At 37.9% G+C, this 15033-nt stretch overlaps 1 protein-coding gene across 5 annotated transcripts in view; it reads left to right on the top strand.

Moving 5' to 3' along the window:
- Positions 1-15033, top strand: part of SUSD1 (sushi domain containing 1) — a 177539-nt gene that overhangs the window by 125632 nt on the left and 36874 nt on the right. For all 5 annotated transcript variants that reach the window (XM_037797037.1, XM_037797036.1, XM_037797035.1 and 2 more), the window contains exon 10: positions 7418-7509. In XM_037797037.1, the coding sequence (XP_037652965.1) occupies positions 7418-7509 (92 nt within the window). The remainder of the gene's footprint in view (positions 1-7417; positions 7510-15033) is intronic.

The raw sequence follows: 15033 nt of genomic DNA, 5'->3' as shown, positions 1-15033 counted from the left end.
ATATTTTCTATATTGCTTTTTGTATATGATGTGTTTTCTTTACTGTTTTATAATTTCTTTTATTTTTAGAATGATTTGTACATATTTTTTCTAGTGATTACCTTTGTATCATTTAAAAATGCTCCTGTCCCCTGTTTTTTCATTTAAAACCTTTTGTCAACTGTGTTGTCCTTAATTAAAGGGTATCCTTTAATTCCCATTTGTTGCCTATATGACATTCAATGAGTTTATTTTTTTCCTTTTTCTGCCTTTTCTCCACCTAATTTTTTAGTTGAACTATTTCTACTTTATTAGAATATATACCATTTATATATCATTCTTCCACAACTTCTCCACCTGTATTTTAGTCTTAGATCTGCAATATAATATATCAAATGCTCACCACCAGTACTTTTGATGAAGTTTCCCCAGTTATCTCTTGGATGAAGCTTGTCTTTTAGTAGATTCCTCAAGTGTACAATATTCCTTAAGACCTTGCATGTTTAAAACTGTTTATAGCTTTGATACTGTTAGAAACAAGCATTATACCTTAAAAACGCTCACCCAGTTGTGGAGGAGAAAAGAATTTATTCACGATCTTGCAAGAACTGACACACAGCCAGAAACATGGCAAGCATGCCAAACAAACAAACAAACAAACAAACAAAAAAACATGGCGATAGTTAATCCTACAGCTAATACATATGTCCCTTTCCTGTTTCCCCATTGGCTGGGTACTCCAGAGGTTACAGCCTATCCGAGAGAGCTAACTAGCCCACCTTTAAGATTTTGAATTGTACAGCCTATCAGAGAGTTAACTAGTTCAAGTATTTCGCCAAGAGTCCCCGCCTTTGACCATACCCCACATTCTTTTACATTCCAGTAACACTGGTTATCTCTCTCATATAAGGAACTGGTGCTGATTCTAGACTTACCTCACAGTGCTGTCTCTCTCTTTCCTTCCACTCACCATGGGGCTAGTTTAAGCCGGCTCTTCCGCCCAATCTCCATCTCCCCTATTCCACGTGACCTTTATGTGAAAGCTAAACTTAACCCTTTCTTAAAATACTTGAAAGATAGTTTGGCCGGATGTAAGAATCTTGGTTCACACTTTCTTTCCTTGAGTTTCTTTAAAATTCAGTTCTTTTGTTGTCTTGTTTTCTATGTAGCTTTTGAGAAGTCTGATACAGCCTAATTTTCCTGCACAAGGAAGTTGTGTTTTTTTATTTCCTGTTTTTTTCTTTTTCATGGCACCCCTGAGGACTTTTTCTTTATCTTTTAAGTCTAATAGTTTTACTTGGATGTCTTGGAATTGCTTGTTTTGGGTCAGCTTTCTCAGGTACCCAGTGGCCCTGTCAGCATTCAGATTCTTTGGATGGGGTGGGGATGAATTCTATTCTTCAATTCTTGCAGGTCTGGTTTTTCACCTTCATGATTCTAGATTAGACAAGTCCCGTGGGTGGGGAAAGGAGAGAAAAAGAGAGAGAGAGAGAAAAGAAGAGGGAGAGGGAGGGAGAGGGAGAGGGAGGGAGGAAGAAAGAGAGAGAAAGAGAGAGAGAGAGAGAGAGAGAGAGAGAGAGAGGCCGAGTGGCCGCTAAAAATGAATGGTAGAAAGAAGATTGCCTGAAGAATGTGTACCTTTCGTAGCAAAGGGTGAGGGAGCATGGTTGGAAGGGACCCAGGATGAGCTGTCCTCCACTGGGGACCCTTTAACCCCAGCGAGTTCCTCATGGGTTCAACCTGCCTGAGGTTCAAACTGAAAGCCCTTTGGGTAGAGGCGAGGGGACCTGGAGGGAGGACGTTACTCCCTGACCAAGACAGAACTGAATTTAGCCAGTGAGTCATTTCCTGTGAGCAGAGGGAACTGCAGACCCAGCACTACTGTTTTGTTTTGTGAGCATATGTGTCTGTGTATAATGTCTTTAAATTAAAAATGTGATCTGTATATATGTACCATTATTCATCTTGTTTTTTAGAATTTTCACTTTACAATATTCTCTGCACATACTTCCAAACCGATTCATATAATGTCATCTTATTTTCTTTGAGGAAAGCATAGTATTTCATTGTATGAAGGTACACTAATTTATTAACTTATCCACTGGATGGATATTTAGTTTCTTCCCCCCCCAAGTTATTGTTATTATAGACAATACCGCTGTGACTATGTGTATATGATGATTTGTTGATTCTCAGGTGCACTTTTTTCACGTTTTAAAAATATTGTTCAATTTAAATATTTAATCCAGCTGGAATTGTTTTTGCCTGCTATGTCAAGGTGGGATCTAATATTATTTTATTCATGTGAACAATTATTTCCCAACTTAATTTATTCCCCACTTATTTGAAAATCCACTCTTGTCATCTACTAAATCGCCATGTATAGATAGGTCTGTTTCTGGATTCTACTCTGTTCCTTCGGTCTATTTGTTCTTTTGCTAGTAACAGACTGTTTAATTACTCTTGCATTTTCAGTGGGGATAAAATTACCCTCAAAGGTGCAAATATTAGTTCTTGAGGGGTGAAAAAATATACTTTTTATGGATAAAGCACAGATATACACACACACAATACATAAACAGACATACAGCATGTATGTGGTATAAAAATTTTATAGGGGGGATGTGATTAGGAAAAAAATGTCTGAAAAGGCTCCTTGGTGGGGAGGATATAATGAAAGAAAGGTTGAGAAACACTGTTCTGGCTTTGTAGTAGGTACTGATATCTGGTTATATCTCCTTTCAATATTTTTCTTTGAAAAATTTTCCTGCTATTCTCCTTAATCTTCCCCCCAAAATTTCAGCAGTATTTTTTTTTTTTCATTGAGTGTGCCAAGCCGGTTCTGGTTCCTGCTTCGGGACCTTTGACCGTTGGCTCCCTCGGCCTGACCGCCCTCCCCCAGACCTTGCTGGCCCATCTGCTTACCTCCTTCAGCTCTCTGCTCACACGACTTCCACAGAGACCTCCCTGACCGCCCTCCCTAAATGTCACCCCCTCCTCACTTCCTGTCCTCGTACAATGCCTTTCTTCATTGTTCTTACCACCACACAGAATTATATTATTTATTTACTTGTTTATTTTTTGCCCTCTCATTGGAATATAAACTCCACAAGGGCAGGGACTTTGTTTTCTCAGCACTTACTTCTTAGCCTCTGCAGCATGCCTGTCACGTGGTAAGAACTTTCTAAATATTCACTGAAGGAGTGAGTGAACTTAGCGAGTTCCCAGAAGGTCTGCTGGAATTGCCAGTAGAAGTACAGTACTTTTATAGATTAATTTGGAGAGAATTGACTTTTTTACTTTTGAGTCTTTCTGCTCAGGAAATGGCATTTCTCTCTGTATTTGTCTCCTTTTATGTCGTTCAGAAGCTTTTTTTTTTTTTTTTTTTTTTTTTTTGCAATCTTCATGTATGTTTTGGACATTCCTAGTTAGGTTTATTTCTAGGTATTTGAAGTTGGTTTTTTTCTTACTCTTGGGAATAGGGATCTTTTTATTTTCTGTTTTGGTTTTCTAGGCTGCTCAAGGAAATATCATGAAAAGGGTCAGGTTAAACAATGGGAATTATTAGCTTACGGTCTTGAGGCTAAAATCAAGTCCAAATCAAGGCCTCAAGGGGATGCTATCTCTGTGAAGACTGGTGCTGTGGGGCTGGCTTTGGCAATCTTTGACCCTTAGCTTGTCACGTGGGAAGGCACATGGGAGTGTCTCCTGGTCTCTTCCTTCCCTTCTGGCTTCTGTTGAATTTCAGCTTCTTGTTTCCTGTGGCTTCCTCTCGTACTGTCTGACTTTCATTCTGCTTATAAAGGACTCCAGTAATAGGATTAAGACCCATCGTGTTTGAGGTGGGCCACATCTTAAAAGGAGTAAGCTCATCCAAAGGTCCTATTTGCAGTGCATTCACACCTACAGGAGTGGATTAAGTTTAAGAACATGTTTTTCTGGGGTACATAGCTGCAAACCACCACATTTTCCTATTGTATTTTGTTACTTGTATTGGTTTCCTATTGCTGCTTTAACAAATTACTGTAAACAGTGGCTTAAAATAGCATTTTTTTTTTTATCTTACAGTTCTGGAGGTTAGAAGTCTGAAATCAGTTCACTGGGCTAAAATCAAGGTGTGGCTTGCGTTTCTTCTGATGGAAGAATCTGTTCCCTTGTCTTTTGCAGCTTCTAGAGGCTGCAGTCTGTGGCTCATGGCCCCTTCGTCTGTCTTCACAGCACATCAGTCCAACCTCTGCTCTGTCCTTACATCTTCTTGTTCTAATTCATATCCTCCTGCCTTCCTCTTTTAAGGACCCTTGTAATTACATTGGTCCCATTCAGATAATTCAGAATCATCTATTTCCTTTCTCAAGATCCTTCATTAATTACATCTGCAAAATCCTTTTTTAAAATTTTTTTTTAAAATTCAGTTTTATTGAGATACATTTATGTACCATACAGTCATCTATGGTGTACAGTAAACTGTTCACAGTACCATCATATAGCTGTGCATTCATCACCCCATCTATTTTTTGAACATGTTCCTTATACCAGAAAAAGCAAGAATAAGAATAAAAAATAAAAGTAATAACGTGCACCCAAGTCATCCCCCCCATCTTATTTTTCACCCAGTTTTTGTCCCCATTTTTTTACTCATCCATCCATACAGCGGTTAAAGGGAGTATGATCCATAAGGCTTTCACAATCACGCTGTCACCCCTTGTAAGCTACGTTGTTATACAATCGTCTTCAAGAGTCAAGGCTACAGGGTTGCAGTTTGATAGTTTCAGATATTTACTTCTAGCTATTCCGATGCATTAAAACCTAAAAAGGTTTATCTATATAGTGCATAAGAATGCCCACCAGAGTGACCTCTTGACTCCATTTGGAATCTCTCAGCCACTGAAACTTTGTTTTGTTTCATTTCACATCCCCCTTTTGGTAAAGAAGATGTTCTCAATCCCATGATGTCAGGTCCGCATTCATCCCCGGGAGTCATATCCTGCACTGCCAGGATATTTACAATCCTTGGTGTCAGGTCCCACATAGAGGGGAGGGCAGTGAGTTCACCTACTGAATTGCTTAGCTAGAGAGAGAGAGAGAGAGAGGGCCACATCTGTGCAACAAAGAGGCATTCAGGGGGAGATTTTTAGGCACAACTACAAGCAGGTTTAGCCTCTCCTTGCAAAGTCCTTTTGCCATGGAAGGTGACATAGTCACATGTTCTGGGGATGATGACATTGCCATCCTTGGGGAGGCATTATTCAGCCGACCACACTTGTTCTTGAAGATATATAGATAACAATTTTTGTATGTTGTTCTTGTAATGGGTGCACTTTAACAAACTCCTATTATTTTTATATATTTTCCCATGTTTTAAAACAATTTCATATTTGTTTTTCAGTTGATTCTCTCAGATTTATTGGCAGTTACATCATGATTGTTTGTTCCCATTCTTTCCAATATTTATAGTTCATTATTTTCTTGCCTTTTTCTGCATCTGGAATCTCCTAACACTAAATAATAGCTATGAGATCATGTGTCCTTGTAGAAATTACTTCATTGTTTTGCCATTAATTATTGTGATTTCTAATAAATACTCCATCAAATTAAGGAAGGTACCTTCTGCTTGTAGTTTACTAAGATTTAAATTCAGTAATGTATATTTAAACATATCAACCATTTGAATTATAAAAGGAACAAATGGCTTTTCTCCTTTGATCTGTTAATAGCTTTCCCATTAATGACCATCTCTGCATTCCTGGAATAAATCTTCCTTGGTTATAGTTTGTTGCTCTTGGAATATACTGCTGATTTCTATTTGATAATATTTTATTTAGGATTTTTGTCTTCATATTAATCAGTGAGATTGGCATAGTGTGTATCATGATTGGTTGTGTATAGGTTGAGCATTGTGGATTATCTAGTCATGTTGAATGAGCTGGGAAACTTTTCACCATTTTTATGTGGTCTGGAATTGTTCAAATGGTATTGGAGTTATTTGTTTCTTGAATGTTTCATAGATGCAGTGTTCCTTAGACCACTACTACTAATCTCTAAAACCATCTTCTTTAGCCAGTAGTGGAATTACATTATCCTGTATCAGCTACACTTTCATATCTGCTCTGGATAAGATGTTGTTATCTTGCAACATTTGACGTGTAACTTGGGACTTGTGAACAGGTTTTCTCTGTGCCAAGTTGCTTGATCCATAGACAAGGGTCACATCTACCAGCTTGACCCCATTCACATCTCCCCCTCTCACAGGAACTTGTCAGCTCAGGGGGTTATACAATAAAGCCTGGGCTCCCATGGTACCCCTTTTTTTTTCACGTGTTTTGGGAATTAACAAGTGATTAAACTTATTATTCATCATAGTGTTCCTATGGACCTTCCTGAGAATCTGCCTTATCATTTCTAGTGTAGGTACTGTTCACTGTTGAAGGCAGTAACCTTTGATATCAGAGATTTGAATAAGTAATCCGTCTTTGTTTGCCAGGGCTGCTATGACAAACACCACACAGTGAGTTAGCTTGAACAACAAGAATTTATTGACTCACAGTTTGGAGGCTAGAAGTCCAAAATCAAGATGTCCGCAAGACCATGCCTTCTCCTGGAGTCATTAGTGCTCTGGTGATGGATGTCCTCTATCACGTGGCAACATCCGTGGTCTCCTCCTGTGGCTTTCTCTGACTTCTGGCTTCTACTTTCCAAATTTCCTCTCTTTGTAAGGCCCCCAGTTATACGGATCAAGATCCACCCTAATTCGTTTTGGCCACACCTTAACTAGTAATAACACCTTCAAAAGGTCCTGTTTACATTGGGTTCACACCCACAGGAAACACAGATTAAGATTTGAACATGTATTTTGTGGGGTACATGATTCAATCCTCAATATAGTCTTTATTTTAAAAAACTTGGGGGGTATCTCTCTCACATTAAACTGTACCAGATCTGAATTATCTTATGGTTGATTACCATGAAACTGAGCAGAAGACAAGAAATCCTTTGATGGGAAGAGACAAGGAAGCCCAAACCAAAAGGAAGCAGGGAAGTCCCCCTCTTTTTGCATCATGAAAAGCCTGACTGCTTGAGATAGCCTTTTCAGTTTTGCAAGGAGTAATTCTCTTCTGAAATGTTGCTTTCAACCCAGAATTTCAAACTGGTGTTTATTTTTATAAAATAAAATAAAGGCCCTGGATGATGAATTGCTGTTTTAGGTTAGTAAATCAAGGGAATTTGCAGTGAATGAGTTTAAATAACTTTTAACTAAGAGAGCTACTCTGCTTGGGTATCTTTTTGATCTTGTATCTTACATTTAGTCTGATAAAAGTTGTGTTTCTTCAGTTGCTGAACTCATCTTATGCAAATGCATATCCTTGGAAAATGCTTCAATTAAAAGGTAATATTTTTGTATAGGGTAAAACTGATTTCTCATTCTTTTTCCCCTCTGCAGTAAAACAGATCATCAGTAACATTTCAGTGTTTAATGACACCTGTTTGAGGTGGAGAAGTAAGAAGATAGCTGATCTAGAGGAGATGTATTTAGTAAGTTACTAAATGTTCATTTATTTATAAATGTTTGTCTTGCATGGGAGGTTTAAAAACCCAACAAACCTAAACATCTGCGTATATAGCTCCCATTATTAATGGAAGATTTACGGTGAAATTTGTAATCAGGCGCAAGAAAATGACCACTTCTACTGTATTTTTGAAGACAGAAACCTTGGGGAGAGACGAGAATGCCATGAGAGCACCTTGGTGCACCAGCAGTGTTCAGGCAGTGTCCGTGGGAGGAATCCAGTGGCTTATGCATGTGTCTGTCCACACCATGCCTCTGAACAGGGTCTGAAAATGTTGCCTCGAGAGTCAGAGGGACCTTCTCAAGCAAGGTGTGGTTGTGGGTAATAAAGGGAAAGACCATGGTTGAGCTGCTGTGACAAGAAATTAAGTAGGAAGAAAAGTGTGTCTCTTGGCCAGGTGCTGGGATGTTGAAGGAAAGCATATCAGTGGACTCAGAATGGGACTCGAAGTAGGGGTGGGGTGGGCAAGGGCAGTGGTGGGGCAGAGGAGAAACAATGCTTCCCAGGTTTTACCAGACCAGTGAGGAGTATCCTAATTCATGCCCTTCTTTGAAGAAGCCTTAGTCTGGGTTCTTAATTTTCTTTCTAGGGAAACATTCTTTGGCTTTGCTTCTGCAGTTTTGCAAAGAGATTTTTCTCATTGGGCATGTGCACTGTTTGCCAGAGAACAAGAAAAAGAAGCTCGTCAGTATCAGGGCCTCTGCCTTTTGTGCTTTTCGATTTAAAGATATTTATTACACTCTTCTGGGAAGATGGTAGAATAAGGATTTGCAGGGCTCACTCCTCTTCCAAAAACAGCTACTGGACAGGCAGAAATTGTCTGAAGTGACTGTTCTGGGGCTCGGGAGACCGGAGAAGTATTGCACAGCATTCAGGGAAGAGTGGGATGAAGAGATTAGAAACTACAGTGAAAATCTGTGAGTAACTCCCTTGGCCATGGCTCCTGGTGCCCATTCCCTACCCTCAAGGCAAGCAGCTTCAGATCAGCCTGGTCACTGTCTGGCGGACTGCTGTGGATTGGGAGGGCTGCAGAAATACCCCCTCCCCCAAGAACAGAGGGGGACATGACCCAATACTGATACAATCACTGTTTTGTAAATTTAGACTGCTGGGTCCCACTGCTTTAACCCTTCCAGGGCCACCATGCCATTGTTTTGACCCATGTCAGAGGGAGAGCAGCTAGAGAGCTAAGACTACCCAGCTTTCTTAGGACTGCGGGGAATAGGTTGCTGAAGAGCAGCATCTGCTGGGCAGGCCAGGAAAGTGCAACCTTCTTTATGGCATCTTTCCTGACCCTCTCCCCAGGGCCTTTTGGAGCTGGTCTGTGTCTCCAGTTTAGGTCTCTGGCCCTGTTTTGGCTGGGAAATACTGACAAGCCAAATGTCAAAGAAGAGTCTTAACACAAATGCAGTTAACAACAAAATCCTAAACAAGAGATAGAAACTGACCTTCAGAAAAATCTCACCAAGATAATCGGATGCCCAGATATCAGCAAAAAATTCCATGCCTTACTAAGAAACAGGAAGATATGGCCCAGTGAAAGGAACAAATCAAAAGGTCAGAGGAGAGAGAATTTGGGACAACTAATCAACGATGTTCAAACAAATATCCTAAATCAATTCAAGGGGATGAAGGAAAATATTACTAAAGAGATAAAGGATATTAAGAAGACGTCAGGTGAGCATAAAGAAAAATTTTAAAGCATGCAAGGAAAAATAACAGAACTGATGGGCATGAAAGTTACAATAGGTGAGATTAAAAATAGACTAGAGGCATACAACAGCAGATTTAACAGGCAGAAGAAAATCAGTGACTTAGAAGGCAGGACATCTAAAACTGAACAGACAAAAGAGAGATAGAGAAAAGAATGGAAAAAATTGAGCAGCATCTCAGGGAATTGAATGACAACACAAAGCGCGTAACATACATGTCATGGGTGTCACTGAAGGAGAAGAGAAGGGAAAAGGGACAGAACGATATTTGAGGAAATAATGGCCAAAAACCTTTCAATTCTAATGAAGGACATAAATATACATATCCAAGAGATGCAACATACTCCAAACAGAATAAATCTGAATATACCCCAAGACACATACTAAGTAGAATGTCACCTGCCAAAGATAAAGTGAGAATTCTGAAAGTAGCAAGAGTAAAGTGATCCATCAAATACATAGGATGCTCAATAAGGCTAAACACCAATTTCTTATTAGAAACCATAGGGGTGAGGAGACAGTGGTATGATATATGTAAGATACTGAAAGAGAAAAACTGTCAGCCAAGAATTCTTTATCTGGTAAAACTGTCCTTCAAAAATGAGGGAAAGTTTAAAATATCACAGACAAACAGAAGTTGAGAGAGTTCATTAATAAGAGATGTGCCTTACAAGATATACTAAAGGGAGTTGTGCAGGCTGAGGAAAAGACAGGAGAGAGAGGCTTGGAGAAGGGTGTAGAAATGAAGATAATCAATAAGGGTAACTAAAAGTGTAAAAAGAGAGACAAAAATTAGGTATGACATATAAAAACCAATAGATAAAATGATTGAAGTAAGTACTGCCTTTACAGTAATAACACTGAATCATAATGGATTAAACTCCCCAATCAGAAGCTACAGATAGGCAGAATGGATTAAAAAACAATATGATGCATCTATATGTTGTCTACAAGAGACTCACCCTAGACCAAAGGATACAAATAGGTTGAAAGTGAAAGGCTAGAAAAAGATATTCCATGCAAACAGTAACCAAAAAAGAGCTGGGGTAGCAAAACTCATATTGAATGAAAAAGACTTTAAATGCAAAAATTATAAAAAACAAAGAAGGACACTATATATTAATAAAAAGGGAAATTCACCAAGAAGAAATAATAATCATAAATATTTATGCACTTAACCAAGGTGCCCCATAATACATGAGACAAATATTGGAAAAATAAGAGGGAGAAATCTCTGCAAAAACAGTTGGAGACTTCAATATACCATTATCATCAATAGCTAGAACATCTAGACAGAGGATCAATACAGAAAGAGAGAACTTGAATAATATGATAAATGAACTGTACCTAACAGGCATATAGAGAACATTGTACCTCCAGAACAGCAGGATATACATTCTTCTCAAGTGCTCATGGATCATTCTTAAGAATAAACCACATGTTGTGTCACCAAACAAGTGTCAATAAATTTAGAAAGATTGAAATTGTAAAAAGCACTTTCTCTGATCATTATGGAATGAAGCTGGAAATCCATAACAGGCAGAGAAATGGAAAATTCACAAATATAAGGAGATTAAGCAACATGCTCTTAAACAATCAGTGGGTGAAAGAAGAAATTGCAAGAGAAATCAGTAAATAATCTTGAGACAAATGAAAATGGGAACACAGCATATCAAAACTTATGGGATGCAGCAAAAGCAGTGCTGAGAGGGAAGTTTATGGCCCTAAATGCCTACATTAAGAAGGAAGAAAAAGCTGAACTCAAAGACCTAACTGCATACCTGGAGGTACTAGAAAAAGAACAGGAAACTAACCCCAAAGCAAGCAGAAGGAAAGAAATAAACAAGATTAGAGCAGAAATAAAATGAATTTGAGAACAACAAAACAAAACAAAGCAAACAAACAAAAACAGTAGAGATTATTAACAAAACCAAAAGTTGGTAATTGGAGGAAAAAAAAGAAGATGGAAATAAATAAAATCAGAAACAAGAGGGGGAGGACATTAGTACTGACCCCAAAGAAGTAAAAAAGATCATAAGATATTACGAACAACTGCATGCTAACAAATTAGACAACTTAGATGAAATGGACTATTTCCTAGAAATACACGAGCAACCTAGACTAACTTGAGAAAAAATAGAAAACCTTAACAAACCAATCACAAGTAAAGAGATTGAATCAGTCAGCAAAAACCTCCCAACAAAGAAAAGCCCAGGACCAGATGGCTTCACAGGTGAATTCTACCAATCATTCCAAGAAGAATTAATACCAGTCCTACTCAAAGTCTTCCAAAAAATTGAAGGGGAGGGAACACTATTCTATGAAGCCAATACCACCCTAATTCCAAAGCCAGATAAAGATACTACAAAAAAATAAAATTACTGACCAATTTCTCTAATGAATATGGATGCAAAATTTGTCAACAAAATACTTGCAAATCAAATCCAACAGCACATTCAAAGAATTATACACCATGATCAAGAGACCTTTATTCCAAGTATGCATGGTTAGTTCAACACAAGAAAATCAATTAATGTAATACCATATTAACAAATCAAAAGGGGAAAACCACACGATCATATAGATTGACACAGAAAAGGCATTTGACAAAACTGGCATCTTTTCTTGATAAAAACACTTTGAAAGATAGGAATTGAAGGAAACTTCCTCAACTAAATAAAGGGCGTATATGGAAAACCCACAGCTAACATTGTACTCAATGGTGAAAGACTGAAAGCTTTCCCTCTAAGATTGAGAACAAGACAAGGATGCCCACTTGCACTACTGTTGAATTCCACATTGTACTGGAAGTTCTAGCTACAGCAATTAGACAAGAAAAAGAAATAAAAGACATATAAATAGGAAAGGAGGAAGTAAAATTTTCTCTCTTTGCAGATGACATGATCCTATATTTAGAAAGTCACGAAAAATCTGCAACAAAGTTACTAGAGCTAATAAACTAGTTCAGCAAAGTGGTGGGATACAAGATCTAAAAATCGGTAGTATTTCTATACACTGGTAATGAACAATCTTAGAAGGAAATCAAGAAAAAAATGCCATTTACAATAGCAATGAAAAGAATCAACTTTCTAGGAATAAATTTGGCAAAGGATGTAAAGGACCTATACTCAGAAAAAAACAAAATATTGCTAAAGGAAATCAAAGAAGACCTAAATAAATGGAAGGATGTTTCATGTACATGGATTGGAAGAGTAAATATTATTAAGGTGTCAATTCAAACCAAATTGATTTACAGAATCAATGCAATCCCAATCAAAATTCCATTGGCCTACTTTGAAGAAATGGAAAAGCCAATTATCAAATTTATTTGGAAGGGTAAAGGGCCCCAAATAGCCAAAAACATCTTGAAAATGAAGAACGAAGTTGGAGGACTCACACTTCCTGACTTTAAAGTGTGTTATAAAGCAACAGTGGTCAAAATAGCATGGTACTGGCATAAAGATAGACATATTGATCAATGGAATCAAATTGAGAGTTCAGAAATCTACCCACACATTTATGGCCAATTGATTTTTAACAAAGTTTCGAAGTCCACTCAACTGTAACAGAAGAGTCTCTTCAACAAATGGTGCTGGGAGAACTGGGTATCCATATCCTGAAGAATGAAAAAGGACCCCTAACTCATATGTTATATAAAAATTAGCTCAAGATGGTTCAAACACCTAAATATAAGAGTCAGGACCTTAAAAGTCCTAGAAGAAAATGTAGGGAAGCATCTTCAAGACCTTGTGATAGGCAGTGGTTTCTTAGACTTTAGAACCTAAGCACAAGCAAGGAAAGAAAAAATAGATAAATGTGACTTCTCAAAATGGAAGACTTTTGTGCTTCAAAGGACTTTGTCAAAGAGGTATAAAGGAAGCTTATGTATTGGGAGAAAATATTTAGAAACCACTATCTGATAAGGTTTTAATATCCAGAATATATAAAGAAATCCTACAACTCAATAGTAAAAAGACTGTTAGACATTTTCAAAACTAGACAAAAGACTTGATAGACATTTTTTCCAAAGAGGAAATATAAACGGCTAAAAAGCACATGAAAAGATGCTCAACAGCACTAGCTATTTGGGAAATGCAAATCAAAACCACAATGAGATATCATTTCACACATACTAGAATGGCCACTATTAAACAATCAGAAATCTACAAGTATTGGAGAGGATGTAGAGAAATAGGAACACTCCTTCACAGCTGGTGGGAATGTAGAATGGTGCAGTCACTGTGGAAGACAGTTTGGCAATTCCTCAGGAAGCTAAGCGTAGAATTGCCATATGATCTGACTATCCTGTTTACTAGGTATATTCTCAGAAAAACTGAAAGCAGGGATGTGAACAGACATTTACACACCGATATTCATAGCAGCATTATTCACAATTGCTAATAGATGGAAACGACCCAAGTGGCCACCAACAGATGAATGGTTAAACAAAATGTGGTTTATACATATGATGGAATATTATTCAGCTGTAAGGAAGAATGAAGTCTTGATGCACATGACAACATGGAGGAACCTTGAGGACATTATGTTGAGTGAAATAAGCCAGACATAAAAGGACAAATATTGTATGGTCTCACTAATATGAATTAATTATAATGAGCAAACTTAAGAAGTTAAACCTAGAATATAGGTTACTAGGAGATAGAATGAGGGTAGAGAATGGGGAACTGATGCTTGATTTGTGCAGAATTTTTAATAAGGTTGATTGCAGATGTTTGGAAATGGATAGAGGTAATGGTAGCACATTATTGTGAGTATAATTAACAGTACTGAATTGTTTGTGTGATTGTGGTTGAAAGGGAAAGTGTATGTCACTAGAAAGAAAGCTAGAGGATGAAAATGGGACTGTGTAACATAGTGAACCCTGTTGTGGATGACGAAGGTTTTTTAATAGTACAAATATAAGAATGTTCTTCCATGAACTAGAACAAATATATGTTCCTATTAGAAAGTGTTAATAATAAGGTGGTACATGGGAAAAAATACATCTAATGCAAACTATGGACTATAGTAATAGTTAACAGTAACATTCTAATATTCTTCCATTGATTTAAACAAAGGTCCACACCAGTGCTAAGTGTCAACTATAGGGAGGTATAAGGGGTATAGGGTTTTTCTTTTTGGAGCAATGAAAATGTTCTCAAATTGATTGTGGTGATGAAAGCACAACTCTGTGGCTATACTGGGAGCCACTGATTATATACATTGGATGGATTGTATGGTATGTGAATAAAACTGCTTTAATTTAAAAAAATCAGGGTAAGGTAACTGTGTTGGTTAGGATATACTGTGTCCCCCAAAATGCCATGTTCTTTGATGCAGTCTTGTGAGGGCAGATGTATTAGTGTTGATTACATTGGAATCCTTTGATTGAGTGTTTCCATGGAGATGTGACTCAATCAACTGTGGGTGGGACCTTTGATTGGATAATTTCAGGAGAGGTGTTACCCCACCCATTCAGGGTGGGTCTTGATTAAATCACTGGAGTCATATAAAAGAGTTCACAGACAGAAGGAGCTCAGAGCAACTGAGAGAGACATTCTGGAGATGGCCATTGAAAGTAGACTTATGCTAGCCCCGAGTTTGCTCCTGAGAAGCTAAGAGAGGACAAAACACCCAAGAGCAACATTTTGAAGGATGCACAGGAGCTGAGAGAGGAACTGGTAACCACTGAGGGGAAGGAAAAAGGAGATGTGATCAGTAAGGGTTATGTGAGAAGTCTTCAGGGTTGCAGTACTAAGCTGTGCAATTGTTATATG

Source organism: Choloepus didactylus, chromosome 10, assembly GCF_015220235.1.
Source record: "Choloepus didactylus isolate mChoDid1 chromosome 10, mChoDid1.pri, whole genome shotgun sequence".
Classification (NCBI taxonomy): domain Eukaryota; kingdom Metazoa; phylum Chordata; class Mammalia; order Pilosa; family Megalonychidae; genus Choloepus; species Choloepus didactylus.
The sequence above is the reverse complement of the archived record's forward strand: the minus strand, read 5'-3'. Positions and strand labels throughout refer to the sequence as shown.